This window comes from Opisthocomus hoazin, chromosome 8 (assembly GCF_030867145.1).
Source record: "Opisthocomus hoazin isolate bOpiHoa1 chromosome 8, bOpiHoa1.hap1, whole genome shotgun sequence".
Lineage (NCBI taxonomy): Eukaryota > Metazoa > Chordata > Aves > Opisthocomiformes > Opisthocomidae > Opisthocomus > Opisthocomus hoazin.
This window is the reverse complement of record NC_134421.1, coordinates 21,906,496-21,923,537: the sequence shown is the minus strand read 5'-3', so window position 1 is coordinate 21,923,537 and position 17,042 is coordinate 21,906,496. Positions and strand designations below refer to the sequence as shown.

The following is a 17,042-nucleotide window of genomic DNA, read 5'->3' as shown; positions in this document are numbered from 1 at the left end:
TTCCACCCCATGCTGAAGCCCTCGCAGCTGTGGCTATCAGGCCAGCAGTGCCAAGGCTGGTGGTTGTTAACCAGCCTTTACACGCTGTCACCGCACCATGATGCGATGTCTAAGTCCTGACTCTTCCCTTTCATGCAAAATAAAGCCTGTGCCAGAGGTCAATGTTGTAACAAGAAGCATGCTACGACACGAGTCGCCTCATGGGGATGGGGCCTGGTAAGCCATGGGAGTGCAAGTCTTGCACTGGTTCATCTCCACCACTCCTACACCTCCTTCTTCCGCCCCCCTCTTCCCTGGCCTCTGTTCCACCTGTCCTCCTTATTTCTAAACTAAGCTTTTGCTTAACATTTTCATCATCACACATGACAGGAAGAGAGATTGCTACAGCTGTATGTGAAGCCTCAGTTTATTTATTGCAGTTGTAAGCCTACAGATCTTGGAAAGCTGCATCAGGTGTAGTCCATCACCAGAATACAATATATTTGTTCTGGAGCAACGATCTCCATAGGGCATTTCTATGCACACTGATTTTTAGATTTGTGAAGCACCTGCTTTAAGCATGCTCTTGTTGTAGAAGAACCCGTGCCTCATGTATGATCTCCAAAAGAGAGGAGAATTAAGTGTAAAGATAATTCTGCTTGTGGCAGAATGAAGAGGACCACAGCAGTTACCCAAAGGAAAAAAAAAAATAAAGTGAGAATATCAAACCTAAGCTGTTCAGTATCATTGGCACAGATGAAGAGAAAGCAAGTGAAGAGCTGACAAAACAAATACAGGAGGCCCTGTATAAAACATCCACTGGTTTCAGCAGGAGTCCGAATGTTTTGTGTTGGAAAGCTCAGGAAATTCATCCAAAACCAGACTATCATGACAAAGCTGTCTTTCACATGTGAGGAAAGTAGTGAGCCATTTCTCTACTATCTCTAGGTGCTCCTGAGATAGACAGTCTGGTCCTTTGGGTCACTTGGAGAAACCATGTTGACTTCTAGTAGAGTGGCCATCCTTAGGCAAGGTCCTGATCTGCCCTCTACCAGAGGACCGCAACTCTTAAAGTTCATTCTGATGCCTGTGGTCATGACCAACACTTGTATCCATTTCCAGTGATCCCAGGGAGAAGGCTGTTGGTGAAACAGGTCTTGATTCAGGGATGTGTTCCCTCCTGTACTTTTCAATGTAAGGTTTAGCCACTTCCCACACCTGCAAAATGAGAAAGTCAAACAGCAGAGTCAGAAGCAAAACAGAAGGTCAGGTCAGACATCAACGCACAGTTCCAGGATACCCCGTGGAAGAGTTACTGGGGTGCAGGTGAGAATTACAGACCTACGTAGATAAGCTGTGTGCGATCAGCAGAACCCGAGAGGCAGCCAGAGTTAGGTGTAGGGAAGAGCATGTGCATGGAGCTAACAGGGGATGGGAAAAGATGCAGCTCCAGAGGGACAAGGTGAAAGGATTCAAGGTGAAAATGTTGCATCTTCTCTGGTTACCAGGTTAATGCTCTGTGTGCAACAGTTGGGAGAGGATCGCTGTCACTTGATACAAAAAAAATCACTTGGTGACAAAGGGGCCGGGGGAGCAAAATGGCATCTGGCATGGACAAAGAGAAAGGGAAGGCTGGGATTTAAAGCAGAAAAGGAAAATGTTCTACAGCCTCCTTTGCCTCTCCTGCTGTAAGGGCTGCAGGGCAAACAAGCCTTTCACAGATGGACTGGGATTTTCTTCTCCCATTTGCTTATTCTCCATGATTCTTATTGCTTCCAGGGGTCTACCACGCCCAAGGGCCTCAAGGCTGGGGAGCACTCACTGCCCCAGGAGCGAGGAACACCGTCTGGAGAGACGACGGATTTCTCTGGATACCTGCGGGGGTATAGGACCCTGCCCTCAAATGTTTCAAAGCTGGACCTACGTCTGTGAAACTCCTGCCAGAATTAATAATGTAAGCTATTTATTACACAGGAAAACTTTAGGAATCGATTTCTAAATCTATCCCATTAAAATGAAGGAAAACCAAATCTCGGAAAATCTGGTGGGTTCGCCCCAGGCGGAGGAGCACTTTTAGCGAGGCCAGCCCATGAACACAGGGAGGGTATTTCCAGAGCAGAGCTGCGGCGCGCTCCTCGGGGCAGTCCTACAGCATGTGCTGAAAGTCAACACTTACCTTCTGCTCCACGAGCAGCCTGTGAGCTGCTTCAATGTCTGGGGCCATGAAGCGATCCTTCATCCACGGCCTGTAACGAGACACATTGCGAACATTGGCCAAACATTAACCACCAGCGCCGGCAGCCGGTCTCCAGACGGGTAACCTCTGGGGGAGGTGTTTATCTGATCTTACCTCACAACGGAGCGCACAAGGTCGTAGACCTTCTCCAATGGGGTTGTTGTTCTCAGAGGGCGTAGGAATTCAATGCCCTGGCAGGCTGCGAGCAGCTCGATAGCCAGAACTAGGAAATCAAAACAGCAAAGGGATTTTTGGCAGCCCAAGGCGAGGTTTCCCTTATAAAGCCATCCTTGGTGTTTGTTCCGGCTAACGTGATATGGTTTCAGGTAACGTGAAAAGACCAGTGGATCCACACACCCCAGATAGGCAGCCCAGCGGCAGGATTGTTTTATGGATGGTGCTGGGGGTAGCATCCAGCATTTCAGCAAGCAGATTTTACGCAGTCTGCCATACAGACTTTTCAGTGTGCCAGGAACTCCTAGTTATCACAGTCTTAAGTCGATAAAAATCTCTTCCAGGGCATCTCAAAGACCCAAAGTAATGGGTATCATAAATCAGAAAACTTCTTTTGGACTGAGAAGAAAGGGGCCTGAGCTATGAAAGAAGTTTCTGCCCATGAAGCTTGCAAGAGCCCATGTGAAAAGCACCACTAATATTACAGAGCTTCGGAAGGCGGTCTTCTGTCTGGAGAAGTTTGCACCATATCTGCCCACGTCACACCTGATTATCATTGGCATTAGCTTCTCATTTTCAAGAGCCAATTCACCCAAAGAACTGGGAGAACCAAGTGGATCTAGGACACACCGTTTCCTAACAGGTTGTTGAAACACAGTTTCTCAAACTCATTTCTCTGCACACAAAAAATGTACTTCTATAAAACTAAATCTTCAGAGCACTCAAATGTATAAACTTAAGTGGGCAAGTGAGTTCAGTATTTGTGTGCTGTGTATGACTCTGCTTTTCCACCAACAGCTGACATCTGTATCTAAGCACACCATCTGCCAAGTAAATAAATACAAAGCAAGAGAGCCATCTGTCCTTGTAAGCAAGAGAGGAAAGTTTTGCTGAGTGTCCTCGAGTAAACAGTTTTGTTTCACAAGAAACAGTGCTGGATTTACCTCATCTCTGCTAGAAAGATCCAAATGCTTGCAAAACATGTATTTAATCTAATACTTTTAGATAGCTCTTGCAGATGCATTAACTCTTTTTTCTTAAATTATATCTGAAAAGAATGGCACTAATATCTTAATCTAGTGGCATACATAAGGTCTCTCTGGAAATCAGCATTGTAATTTTACCTTGTTCCACATGTTCAATAACTCTCAAAGCTTTTCTGGCAGCCCATCCTCCCATGGACACGTGATCCTCTGTAGCAGCACTGGTTGAGAGAGAATCCACAGAGGAGGGGTGGCACAAGGCTTTGTTCTCAGAAACTGCAAAAATCCAGCGCAATGAATGTAGGACAGAATGGGCACAAGACAGCAGAAGCAATGGCCAGCCTGTAGCAAAGAGCCTGTCCACCATGTCAGGTCCAACTACTGTTCCTCTTCTGAGGACACATAGATGTTTCACCTGTACTGAGTAATTTGTAATGAACACCTTGAAAACTACCATTGAAAACAGCAACCAATATCAGTCTTCAGATGCAAATATTAACCAAATATAGAAAGACTGCTCGCTCCTCTCCTCCGGGGTTGGGTTGCTCTGGTTCGAAGGCCTGACGGAAACTGAAGAAAAAGAGTGGACAGCATAACTGAAACAGCCTGGTCTTGCCTGTTACTCCAAGGCAACTCTTTGTAAAGAGCATTGGTTCCCTCTGTTTTCGGTCACAGATACCACCCCGCCCTGGTTTCAAGATGAGAGCTACGATCAGCATCTGGTCTCTTCTCATTGGAGCTCAGGCACTTGCAGAACTTGCTCCAGGAAGATGCAGGAGCGGGAACACAAACCCTCTCCCACCCACCTCACCTCACTGTGGGGCTGCCCACACCCCTCCTCCGGGCACGCACAACCCCAGGAGTGGGAGTGCTCCGGCTTTGAAAGCCGGGTGCACGACCTGGAGTAAGTCTTTCAAGCTGCACCCAAAAGCGAGGGGAATTTGGCTGCAGGAGGGGCTGTAGGCACCATCCAGCGACAATGTGAGGTTGAGAATTGCTCTCGAGAAGAGAAGAACCGAAGTCTGCATTCACAGTGCTCTGGCTGCACGCAGACCTTTTCTTTCCGAAGCCCAGCAGGATGCTGCGTAATGCCCTGCCAAATCAGGGGCTTCAGAAAAGCAACAACAACAGAGGGGTGGTGACACCAATTGCAAATAGGCTGGAGTGACACAGTCCAGGGCCGGAGCCCAGCTGGCACCTTCAGGCAGGCAACAGCAGGTCCTAGAGAGGCTACGCGTGGCTACTGCAAACAGTTCGGTCTGGCAGGCACAGCACAACCAGAGAGGAAGGGAGAGATGCATCCAGCGGCGTTGCAAAACATCTGCAAATTTTTTGCAGCTTTATCTGTTGTTAACCCTGGGAGTGAACAACATTAGCTGGTACACAACACCTTAGAAACGATCAGAGAGACTTTAAAAATATTAGTAATATCTTCTTAAAAAAAAGAAGCTACTTTTAGAAAAATTCCTGACTATTTTGGCCAGAGAAAGATGGTTTTAACCCATCGAGTACTGGTGCCAGCGCAGCAACGGGTCAGGAGGCAGGGCTGTCATTTTCATTCCACGCAGCAGAGACCATGAACACCCCAGAATCTCGCGCTCCAGATTACAGAATTGAGCTGCAAAACCTGAAGCCAAGCAACTGCTCAGGCCTGGAGCCATCCTAAACTCTGCCCAGCCCAAAGGAAAAGTTTCCAGCCTTCAAACAACAGGATGAGCACTTCAGCTCCTTTTCCAGCCCCACTTCCCAAAACCGCCTCTCAGCACAGTTCCTTTATTACATTGATTTAGTTCACTGACTTTTTTCCTGCAGGATGTTTATCTACACATTTATCTGACATCCTCTGTTCCTTTGTGCGTTTGCATCTCTTCTAATTTACCCTCTAGTCATAGCATGTTTATCTTTATGGTGTCTCGTGCTTTCCTGAACCCATGAACTGTAATATCTCAGCGGCCAGCAGGGTCCTTGCTGCCTTAGTCATAAGAACTAGAGGAAAAACGTACTAATGCTTATTTTCATTGTGCTCCTCCGATAACCAGCCCTGGGAACTCCAGTCTCCTGAGGACTGTGGAGTCTGATATTGATGTACTGACCTGGCTGTCAAATGGAGACACCGAGTACTAAGGGTATCGGGCCCAGCTTTGAGACAAGTGGTGTCCTGTGAGAAGCTAGTGAGAAGTGAGGAACAGAAGTATCCCCTGCCTACAGACCGTAACTACTCAGGCAGAGGCTCCAGGTTCAGCAGAGTGGCTCAGACAGACGTATGTTTGTTGCCTGCAGTGTTTGCCGCTCATTCCAGCCCTGTCTGAGCTGATTTGCAGGGTCTGGGGTACGGAAGTGTCACTGATTTCAACTGGAGCTCTTGTGTTGGTGATTGTAGATCAAAGCACTCCCTGCCAACCCCATGAAGATGCGAGCAGGCAAGCATTCCCACCAAAGTCCACCTAAGGGTTAGCACGCTCAGAGTGCTAAACTTGCCTGTGGATCAGTGCAGAATAAAGAATCCCGAGCTGGAATAATTGCAGCTGCACTCAACACTCAAACTGCTCTCAGACAGCACAAAGCACGTGGGGAAGAGATGGAAAACAGGAGTGAGATCCCTTTGTATCTACTGTCAAATTACAACTGCTGCAATATAAATTGGTCTTTCTAGCTTGCTCTCTTGATGATATTGCTCAAGCACTCACCCAGGGCAGCTGCTGTGCAGTGTGCAATCATGAAGCCAGAGTTCAGACCTCCTTCAGTGACTAAAAATGCAGGCAGTTCGCTGAGCGAGGGATTGCAGAGCCTCTCAATTCTTCTTTCGCTAATTGCAGCGAGTTCATGCACACCAATTGCCAAATAGTCTAAAGCCTGTAAAAGAAGTTCTCATTAAATCATATGACAGAAACAAACAAACAAACCAAACCAGAAACTGGTTTTTTCTTTCTCCAAATGCTTCATTACCTTTGCAGGATATTCACCATGAAAATTTCCTCCAGAAATGGTCTCTGCTCTTTCAGCAAACACCATCTTTAAGGAGAAGTTAAGGCACAAACATGAGCGAAATACAGTTCACATGACATATCTGTCAGTAATCAGAGTATCTTAACTGAAGGAATGTTTGTGCTAAGAAGCTTTCATTTGCAAGCACATTATGTTACATCTGCATGCTCACTTTTCAGAAAATGAAGACCCAATCTCAGCTCTCCTATTTTTTTCAAATAGACTACATAAAATGAGGTTTTTGATCGGGGGTCGGGAGGGGCGCAAAGAAACACACGTTCTGATCCTAGCACAGTTTCTCAGTTCCTTGGTGGATTTTGTCCATGGCAGATAAAATTTTAGATGGGTTACAAGCAGCAATGCTTATCAGCTATGGATGTGATGTTATGTGTGGCACCATTATACTGCTGAGGGGAATCCAGCCTTGCCCAGCGCCAGTGCAAGGGCCATGCAGAGATTACCAGGGTGGGCCACGATGAGGCTTACCAGCCACACGCGCTTTGTCTGCCTGCCCTGCCTGAGGGCAAATCTTGATCTATAGTGCAGGTTTCACTCACGCTGCACCAACAGATGTTTCACGTGACAAGTCAAGTCCCGTCTATCGACATATTCAATATAAGAGTACAGAATCTCGCCTAGGAAACATTTAACATGCGCTAAACTGCACGCGCGCGTGGTTTCCTTGCCCAGACACAATTGCACGCACCAATGCAAACATGGGGAAGGGAAGAGAGGTTGCTGTTGCAACCAATGGTAGTTATTGACTGAACCCAGTTATGGCTTTTTTGCCTCCTATGCAAATAATTATATAGAAGAAAAGCATAAAAAAGGCCAAGCAAAATTTTACATAGAAATAAAGTAACGAAAAAGATACAGGGTTGTCCGTGGCACTATTAATTTCAGTTGTCATGATGTCCTTCACAAAAGCAATTGTATCATTTACAACTCCGTGGACCTAGAACAAAAGAGATTAGCACCTCAGCTTAGTTTCTACACTTAGTTCACGTTCAGGATGCTGATCGAGCTGCAGGCACCCTCTTTCCCATCATCCCAGCTGCTACATCCACACATGAAGATGGTCTTGTATTTGGCTCTTAAAATCAGGACCATCGTTATGGGACACTGCCCATCCTAGATACCAAAAAAAACTGTTTACCATTATTATGACAGTATTGCTAAAAGGGTAATCCAAATATGTCGTTCTTTACTTGTTTGGTTTGGTTTACCCTAAAAGGAAGATAAGATACTAACTCAGTGACAGAAGTATTATTAGGAGAGAAGTAACCTTAAAAAGCCCCCACAGAAAACAAAAATTCTCATTAATTAACTTTCATTAATTCCAATGATTTAATAGCTTTGCTCATGTTAAAACTCACAGGGTTGAGTTCTTCCAGCAAGTTAGAGTACTACAGGTAGATGAACAGCCTATCACTCTGGCTGCTTCTGGAAAGTTCATGGTCTTAGCATCAGTGCAGAACTGATGCCCTACAAAGCCTGCAAGAGCAGAAACCAGCACCTTCCCCCTGCTTCCAACACTTGGCCTCTTTCAGATCTGAACACAGCTTTGTTACATGCTGCCTGATGGGTGCATGGCATCAATGAATGACGTCTCCATTAATACAAGCTTTGAAGTAAAGGAGAAGCAAAATAAAACTGCTTCCTCTAAGGGAATAAGATAGTGCATCATTGACAATATTTCTGATGTGGGAACTTCATCATCATTTATCTAGTGCTATGAAAGGAAATAAAAGTCAGTTTTTACCTGAGGACAGCAGCGCATTGTGTATGCGTCCTGAACTCGGTCACAGAATCTATGGCTCTCTAGAAGGAACAAGGGAAGAAAAACCCAAATATTCCTCACACAAAAGAATATGGGCTGCTGTTGAAAGACCCAGCTGGACCTGTGTAACCTGAAAGGGTGAAGGTTAAGATCATTCACCTGCTATTTCTGATGGATGATGGTCAGAATCTAGAAGGGACCTGAATCGAAATGCCACTTCAGCCTGCCCTCGATGTGGGCGCACTGCGTGGATATCTAGTAAAAAAAGTTAGACTATTAGGTTTTGCTCCTGTTGTCAATGGCTGTTAAGCAAATGGACAGGAAAGGCCCAGTACCCACCAGTGTCAAAGGCCCTTGTTGTACCCTTCAAGACTTCAAGTGTAAGGGCAGCGATTATATCAGCTTGCCTAGCAATAGCACCAGCTCTTTCAACCGCTTCACATCCCAGCGAGGTGATCATTTGCGTCCCATTAATGAGAGCCAGACCCTTCAAAGAGAGAGCAGATGTTAAGCAAATTCATTGCAGCTATTTCACACACTGTGATCATCCCCCATCTCTGCGATAATTCTCCTTCTCAGATAAACGGGTTAAACACCTTTGCTTAGCTTCCTGGATCATCCTGAAATCATAAAATGCACAGCTTGACTGGGCATCTTTGCCACATAAATTGTAGGTCATGACCCTACAAAGTCATTATAGACACTACTAAGTCATTATAGACACTCTTGGAGCGCCAGTAGTTCCAAGCAAGAGGTTTATTTCATGTTATTTCAAGCTTAAGCAAGAGGGGTACAGGAAATCTGTGTTCTTTTCCAGTTCTTCAGAAGTTAAATGCTATTTTTATTCATTTCATCTTAAGTTATTAGTGAAACCAAAGAAGTTTGAGCATGGGGGGGTTTGAAAACCAAGCACAATAAGGAAGTGGAGAATGAAAACAGCATTGGAAATTATAACCGCTTTAAAAGAATTGTTGAGTTCAAACTAGCTTCATCTTTGTTCTAAACAAACTTGAGACCCATGGGAGCCTGCTATTTGCCTTTAGGAGACACTGGAATTCCACTCTTGATAATACTTCATTAATATAATTCTGGAGATTGATTTAAAATAAATGTTAATTTATTTCAGGCTTGAATTGTTAGGTAAAAAAGAAGCTAGTGACTGACTGTGCTTGTTTTTCATCAGCTGGCGTCACTATACTTTATTACCTCTTTTGGTTTCAAGGTAATTGGTCTCAGACCATGGGCTTCCAGGACCTGTGAAGGAGTTTAATGACAAGGTAATTAATGAAAAATGTTTTTTGGTAATGCAACCATCAAACTTTTAAATCTTGAATGTTTCCACAAATAAAAATATTAACAAATTCCTTAAGTGAAGGGAGAAAAACAGCTTTATATCACAAACATTTATAATATTTTTTTCTGTTGGGCTAAATAAAGGACAGCATTTTTGGACTTCCAAGCTAGTACCTCATTTCCCAGTGCAGGTAAAAGAAGGTAACACAGAGCACTGATGTGAGATACTGTCATAGCCCATTAGCATCTACCATGTGTTAGCTGGTGGGAGAGAGTAAAGGGAGAAGGCTGGAAACATCCTGTGAAGGCAGTTCTGCCTACGCCCTGCCTCATAGCAGGTTTGGCTTGGTATAAACTATTCCTTCATAAATGATTCCCTAACCCTTTTTATAAAGAATCTCCAATGACAGGAAGAGTTCTACTCAGTTTATTCTATACGTGTCTATTCCATAGGGTATTCACTCTTGTGGGAAATGGAGGAAAGCTAAAACCTTGATTCTGATTAGAGTCCTCTCAACCTTTCCAACCGAAGAGGTAACACATCTCAGAGGTGTACAACTGTAACTTCTGGTCCCAAAGGTCATCAACACACTGGTATGCTTCTTCCTACTCCTCTCCCTGTGTAGTTCTCAGTAGTTCTCCAGTGATGGTACAGTTATCAATCCATGAATACATCTGGTGTTCAAATATTCATGCATTGGAGTTATAGGTGTAGCAGAACAAACTTCCATGAAAGACTCTAGAAGGGCCAGACTTGGCAATATTCAACACTAAATCAATCTGCTGAAGTGTTAGTGACAGAATAAAAATTAATTAAAAATTGTAAAGCTTCTATCCCATAAAGGAGGATGCTATAAAAGTTTCCTGTAACCCTAGTTAATTTATCAAAAATGAGATATCCAAACCTATGTATTCACTTAAAGCCATTATAAAATCAGTAGAAATTTTACTGATAAGTTCCTGCCTCCAATAAATCTCCAGTTACTCTCAGCATTTGAAGTGTTGAATTCGAGAGGTGATTTTGGGTTTGTTGGAACAGTGTTGATGTATATGGAGCCGAAGATGTAGGAACAGTTCTTTCACAGCTGATATCACATCTTGTCTCTCTCTCCAGGTCCCAACTAACGTCACTGCAGTATCTTGTATTGCAATACTATGATATTTCTTTAGGACTTGACAATGTGCTCCATATTCCTATCTGTTCCAGTGATGTGTGGGTCAGTTATTCCATTATCCTAGTTCCATCTTCCTCAAGGTAGAGGATGAGTTGCTAACGGCAACCTAGTCCCAATTCAAAGTGGTACAAAAAATCCAAAGACTTTTACCTGTTACTAATCTGAGCAAAAGCTCACTTCCTCTCAAAGCCACATGCAATTTGGCAATTGAGTCAGCAAGCAGAAAAAAGCGCAATCAGCTGCGCGAGTCTTACATATTTAGCATCAGCCCAGCCACTCTTTGGGGACCACATCTTTCCCTCTCCAATTAATCCCAGGGCAAGATGAGAGAGGGGGGCCAAGTCTCCGCTGGCTCCAACTGTCCCTTTCTCAGGGATATAAGGAAGGCAGGACACTGGAAAGAAAAAAACAAATGACTCCTGTTAGAGCTTGCCCTTGATATACTTCTCGGAAAATGAAGAAGCCAGCACAAGTGTGGTCACAGTAACCCCCACCCGGCAATCACAGTTAATGGCACCAACAGGACTACTCTCATTGCAGCCTGGGATTCGCCCCTGCTCGCAGGCTAGCTGCAGTTTATAAAGAAATCAATTCCCTTCTGCATTTAGTTTTGGAGTGGGGGGACCACAGCCCAGAGTGATTGCATCTACAGTCACAGCCAGGTGGGTAGCACATCACTCGCCTCATCTCCATTCCAAGGTGACCACCTGCTGTGGACAAATCTACCTCTTCAGTTCTCACTCCATTAAACACTGGGTAACTCCTACAAAACATCTCTGAGCCCTCTGAGCACTGAACATGTGGAAATGAAGAAATGGAGCCCAGGGAACTGTGGAAAAAACAGGAAAGGGACCAGTTTTTCTTTTCTTTTGCAGAGTTTAACACTGCTTTGCAGCTCCTTCACCGACTGTGCGGAGAGAAAGCAGAGGGTGCAACGGAGAGCAGCACCGCACAGAGAGAGAAGGTGCTTTTCACTCACCAGAGCCACACTGACATGCCTCATCAGAGGGACCATTAACAGACACCAGCTAACAAACAGCACAGCCACCCCTGTGGTTTCCCTGCCGCAGTGTCCGGCAAGGCCACCCAGCTTTTACAGCTTTGACAGCCGTGGCCACGTGAGCTGCTGACCAGCCATGTGCTTCTGCGCAGCTGCCTTGTAACCCTTGCTCATGAACACTTGTGTAGGTCTCAGGAGGTCTGCTCACAAAAATAGGTGCTGCTCAGGCAGGTCTGCCTGACAAACATCAACACGTGCAGTTTTTTAATGTGGTAATAGCCCCACCCAAAAATCCTGGCCCATAAGATGCACATGCAACAGGACAAAAGTCAGAGACTTGAGCCTTTGTAGAAGAGCTCGCCCAGAGTCCGTCACGCTCTCAGTTAAGCTTAGTCTCAAACTAATTACTTGACCTCTCAGAAGCTCATTTCCCAAACTTCTACCTCTTGCATCCCTTTCTCTCAGCCTTTCCTGTCAATTCTGCTCACACCCCACGTTCTTCAACAGAGGAACGATCTCTAGCCATGATCTTCTACAGGACTGGTCGCAGCCAAGCTTTGGTCCTGATCTCTCACAACCACCAAGTCCAAAGCTCCATCCACTGAGCTACATGCTTTGACAAAACAGTTAAGGGAAAAAAAAAAAAAGGGAAAAGGGGATTTTCTTTAAACATCTTTTTACCATTAAATGCTTCAATAACTTGCTGGAGCGTTTCTAGGGATATTCCACTGTATCCTTTTGCTAGGACATTGATCCTCAGCGCCAACAGCATGCGAGATCTCTCTGGGCTCAAAGGTTTCCCCACACCTGAAACAGTAACCCTCTCGGTTACTAACCTGCTACCAACAGCAACAGGAAAGGGAAAACACAAAGCAATTTCTTGTTACCTGCAGAATGCGAACGAACCAAGTTCACTTGAAGCTCTCTATGGGGGAAAAAAAAAATGTATGTAAAAACCCAAATAAGTCTTGACAGGTTTAATTTTGCACAAATCAAAGGGAAATACTGAAGCAGCCCTCTCATCCAACCACAGAGTATAAATGTACAGCGTCGAACTGCTCCCTCCTCTTCCTTTCCTGAAAAGCAGGGATGGAGAAAGCCGCAGGCACAACTTGCCTCAGCTTACTGTTCGGGATGACAGTCCTGGCAAACTTTCCAAAGCCGGTGGTGATTCCATAAACAACTGCAAAAAATGTACACTGCTGGTTAAGGAGGGAACTCGAGATCAGGTTTTCTTAACAATTAATAGCTAGGGAAAAATATTTACCTGTTTGTTCCTTTACAATCCGTTCAATCACTTCTCGTGATTGTTTGACTTTAGCTTCAGCTTCAGGTGTGAGCTACAACATAGTTTAAATTGAAGTTTATCTATCATTACTGAAGTTTAATTGTAGAAAGCTAAAGATGTAACTTTTAGCTGTGTTTGTTCAGGATCTTTACCTTTATCTTGTAGAGCCCCTTTCCTAAATTGACCAAGTCCTCCGTTGTTAAGCTGTTGCCATCTAAGGAAATATACTACGCCAAAGAACCACCTTTTAGTTTCGGATACATATATGTACAAGATATCTTAGTTATCAGAATGTTTTAAAAAAAACCCCAAACAGTCAAAACTCAGCAATGATAGGAAGTTCCCTCCCACTGATTCATAAGACAGAACTCATGAACAGAAACATAACAAGCACTTTACGATTCAGATTCCCAGACCCAGCCAATCTAACAGCCCCTGCTCTCATGAGCGCTGCAGTGGCTCAACTCTCCGCATGTTCTGGCGAACAGCGGGATTTGTTACCGAGTCGTAAAACCGCTGGCGATTCCTACCTGTTCCGGTTCTCGGTATTTGCTGTATCTGAAAGGTCTGTAAAGGAAAATAAAAGGCAGACAGGATTTCACAGGGAGCAATCATTCGACTACAGCTGGCAATGTGTTTTAAAAATGAAGAAACACTAAAAGAACAGGGAAATCTCAGAAATTATAAATCTGGTATTATAAAAAGTTCACAAAATGCCCAAAAAAGGATACAAATGAACTCCTTCTGGCTGAGATGGTATGAAATCTGGAGACATTATATCTCCTTCTATAACTAGAAGGAATATGCAAATAAACATGAACAGGATTGTTTTCTATATGTAAATGAATTTTTTATTCATTGCAATATACACAAGTTCTAATTTGCAGTTATCAGCCCCAAATACATTTGTACATTTCTAGGAAAATAACAAGGGACTATGTAGTTTATTTAAGGTATTCTAAAGGCAAGAGAGGCGCCCAACCCTTGGACACATGCTCCTCATCCCATACAATCATATAGCACGTATGATATCATATACAAATGATGTATATAGAATCCTGTAGCTTCTATATCTTATACAGTTCTACACTTAAAAACTAAGGGTGCATTTGAGTATTTTTCCATAGAAATCACTCAGACGCAATTTTAGATAAACTGAGTAACAGTTTGCTGACTCAGATGCCACTGCAGTCACTCTGTGAGGCGTTGCTTAAGGTTCTGCTTACCAACTTCAACAAATTCATTGTCCTCTAGAGCATCCTCCACTGTATCGTCAAGATCCAGCAAGCCAAGTCCCTTGCACCTCCGAATGTAAAATTTCACTTCTTCCACCGAGGCGAATCCCCCGTTGTCGGGTTTGTTTTTCATGTACCGTCTGACGGCTTCCCTTCCCAGCCACCCGATCGTGTTCGTACAGTTCAGGCACGGCACTGCCAGCCATTCTCCTCGGACGTGCACTGTGTATCTCGGCATGCTTTCTCCCCAAAGCTGTCCCTTGGCCAAGGAGGGCTGCAGCGTGCAGTGGCCTCACATTTGCCACGTGATGGCCTGAGGAGCAGTGTCTAGCTGGAGTTCAGTGTTGCAATCGGATAGAGGCAAAAATCCACCCTCAAAATCCCCACCTTTGTAAATATGCAAGACCGATGAGCTCAGCTGACTTCATCCAATCAAACCAAACCCAGGGAGCACACCCTTTTCACAGAAAGGTAAAAAAAAAGCAAACAACCCTATCACCACAGGAATTTTTTTTCCAGAGATCACGTCAGGAACACAGAAGCGAAAATCTAGGAACTGGAGTTTATGTAGCAAGAATAGATAAATAAATCAGAATAAGCTGGAATGCAACTGTTCTAAAAAATGAAGGGTTTAACAAGAAGAGTTAACAGAGATGTCACCTGGCAGTAGCTCACATGAATGGAAACCTCTGCTGGGGATGGTGCTGGAAGAGCGTCAGCCCGTTACGGGTTGGTCACGGCTGCTGGGATTGGAAGGAGACCTGATTATACCCGTACATCTCTGCCTGGCCCCAGAGGAGAGCCGGCAGTGTCAGCAGTAAGCCTCCTCTGCTCAGTTCCACGCTGAAGCTAGAGAACATAATTTTGTATCACAGGGGAGGAGAAGATCAATGAGTTTCCCTCCGTTACCCTTTCACTGAGGCTCTGGAAGATGTTGCTAGAACAGGTAGCAACAAATACTAGGCCACAGCTGCATGCTACCCAGCCTGGTGCTGCTACACCATGGTGCTCCTGCAGGTGGGTGCCAAGAGGAACAGATGTGGAGAAACACCTGTTAAGATGGTGTGGAAATAATGTTTGTCAACATGGTCATTGTGATAGAAGCTGAAAATACCTTTGTCTTTAAAGACAAAACAATGCTCCTGGTCCAAGCTACCCACAACAGTGTTCCCAGACACAGGCACTACTATAAAGTGTGTTTACCCGGGATGAATTATTACAGGGAATTTTAACTTGGGACCTATCAGTGGAAGTCTCTGCGTCGGAGACACTGCCCCAGCACAGCAGGACAACGCTAGCAAAAACCATGCCTGCCACCACATTTTTTTCCCTAGCTCTAATAGCAAGAAATCATGATTAGCTGGCAGCGTGAACTCCAACTGCCAAACCACAATATAGGATATATGGGCTTTTACAACAAAATGTTACCCCAAAATGAGTAACATAGAACATTTCTAAAAGAAAGAACAGGAGTTTTCATTGCAATCTGGTAGCTTGAACCAGAATCTGTTACCACCAGGTACCCCCTCTTCCTCCTACCAGAGCCGTGCCCGAGAGAACCCCTCTTCATTCAGGTGATGCTGCAGCAGAAGCCTCATTAGATTTCGGGAGTGAACAAAATGAACTGCTTAAATTTCTGATCTGAAACAGAAACACTCAGTGAGTTTTCCAGCAGAAGTTAACACTCATTCAGAGGAGCAGCAAGAAGAGAATGAATGGCTCATTAGGACCTTGACACAAGAAAGCCTGTAAGTTCTCTACACACAAGGACATTACACTATCCTGGTTCCAAAAAAAGCCAGTATTTTATTGTTATTAAAAGCTGAGTGGCACAACATTCACAGAAATAATATAAACTGATTTTTGAGCCTCAATCACCTAGGAGTTAATTTTTCTTTTTTTTTTTAAACTACTTATGCATATGCAGGTTAAAGTTGAATGGAGGAACTCAGGGTGCCTTAAACCTGTAAAATATAACAAGACCTGTTCATGCCTTAATTTATATTAGAGCTGCCAGCAGGAAAAGATGAATCTCCCAGCAAAGTAAGTAACATCATTTACTTGAAAGCTTATACTGATCAAAATTCAGATCAGAAACAAACTGATCAGACTCTCCCCTTCCACTCTACGTGCTATTATTAAATCCAAATCTTTTGCAATGACCTACATTCGGTATCTTCGTCCTTTAAAATAGCACGCTTTTTGGTTTTGGTTTGGTTTTTGTTACTCCGATATGGGGTTAGCTCTATGTCAACAAATTTACGCTATCTGATCATTTCCAGGAAAAGCAGTTCTCAAACTCACTTCAAAAGTCCACCTGTAGAAGGCAGCATTCACACCTACGTCACCGAAACCAGACTAGACCCGAATGAAGCGCAGCAGCAACTACACGGAACAGCCCTCCGGCTGTTCTTTACCTTATCCCGAAGTTGTTACATCAGCCTAAGTGGTAGTGCCCAGAACTGGTTAAAGAATGCAAATATTCAAGAATTCATATCGGGGAAGGAAAGACTTGGGCTTTAGTACCCCCTGCAATAATTAGAAGTTTTGAAAATATACCGTGGGTTAAAATAATTGAAGTAAATTACTAAAAGTATAGCAAGATATTAAATCTGACATTTAGTAAAAATCCCAGGTTTGCTAAAAAAAGAAAACAAGGAAGTATTTCAGACAACTCTATGCAGATAACTATCAGTGCACAGCATAGGATCCAATAGGAATAACTAAGTAAAACCATCATATTGTGATTAACATGAAGAATTAACTGATGTAACAATACCACGACAAACAGCCCAAGATGGAAATTCTGCTCTAACAAAAGAATGCTGGGATCCATTTCGGTCTTTGTAGTCCTCCCACACCCACAATAAACATTTCTCCCACAACAAAGAAGAGTAAATAGAACTATTATTTC

The 17,042-nt window shown here is 44.0% G+C and overlaps 1 protein-coding gene across 6 annotated transcripts; it reads right to left on the bottom strand.

Annotated features, from left to right (window-relative positions):
• Nucleotides 1-388: 388 nt before the first annotated feature.
• HAL (histidine ammonia-lyase) lies at nt 389-16,975 on the bottom strand. 6 transcript variants are annotated; one of them, XM_009940110.2, is made up of 20 exons: nt 14,120-16,975; nt 13,625-13,685; nt 13,424-13,451; nt 13,046-13,120; nt 12,873-12,945; nt 12,718-12,788; nt 12,493-12,526; nt 12,287-12,412; nt 10,860-10,999; nt 9,344-9,391; nt 8,477-8,624; nt 8,297-8,392; nt 8,120-8,178; nt 7,232-7,312; nt 6,319-6,384; nt 6,060-6,225; nt 3,514-3,648; nt 2,330-2,438; nt 2,156-2,225; nt 389-1,197 (listed from the first exon to the last, which is right to left on the bottom strand). In XM_009940110.2, the coding sequence occupies exons 1-20, from the start codon at nt 14,364-14,366 to the stop codon at nt 1,048-1,050; spliced, it is 1,983 nt and encodes a 660-aa protein (XP_009938412.2). In that variant the 5' UTR covers nt 14,367-16,975; the 3' UTR covers nt 389-1,047. The 6 variants fall into 6 exon arrangements, with proteins under 6 accessions (XP_009938412.2, XP_075284586.1, XP_075284589.1 ...); XM_075428471.1 differs by lacking the exons at nt 12,718-12,788; nt 12,873-12,945; nt 13,046-13,120; nt 13,625-13,685 and having other exon boundaries at nt 12,493-12,530; nt 13,424-13,460; XM_075428474.1 differs by lacking the exon at nt 13,625-13,685 and having other exon boundaries at nt 12,493-13,120; nt 13,424-13,460; nt 14,120-14,172.
• Nucleotides 16,976-17,042: the final 67 nt, after the last annotated feature.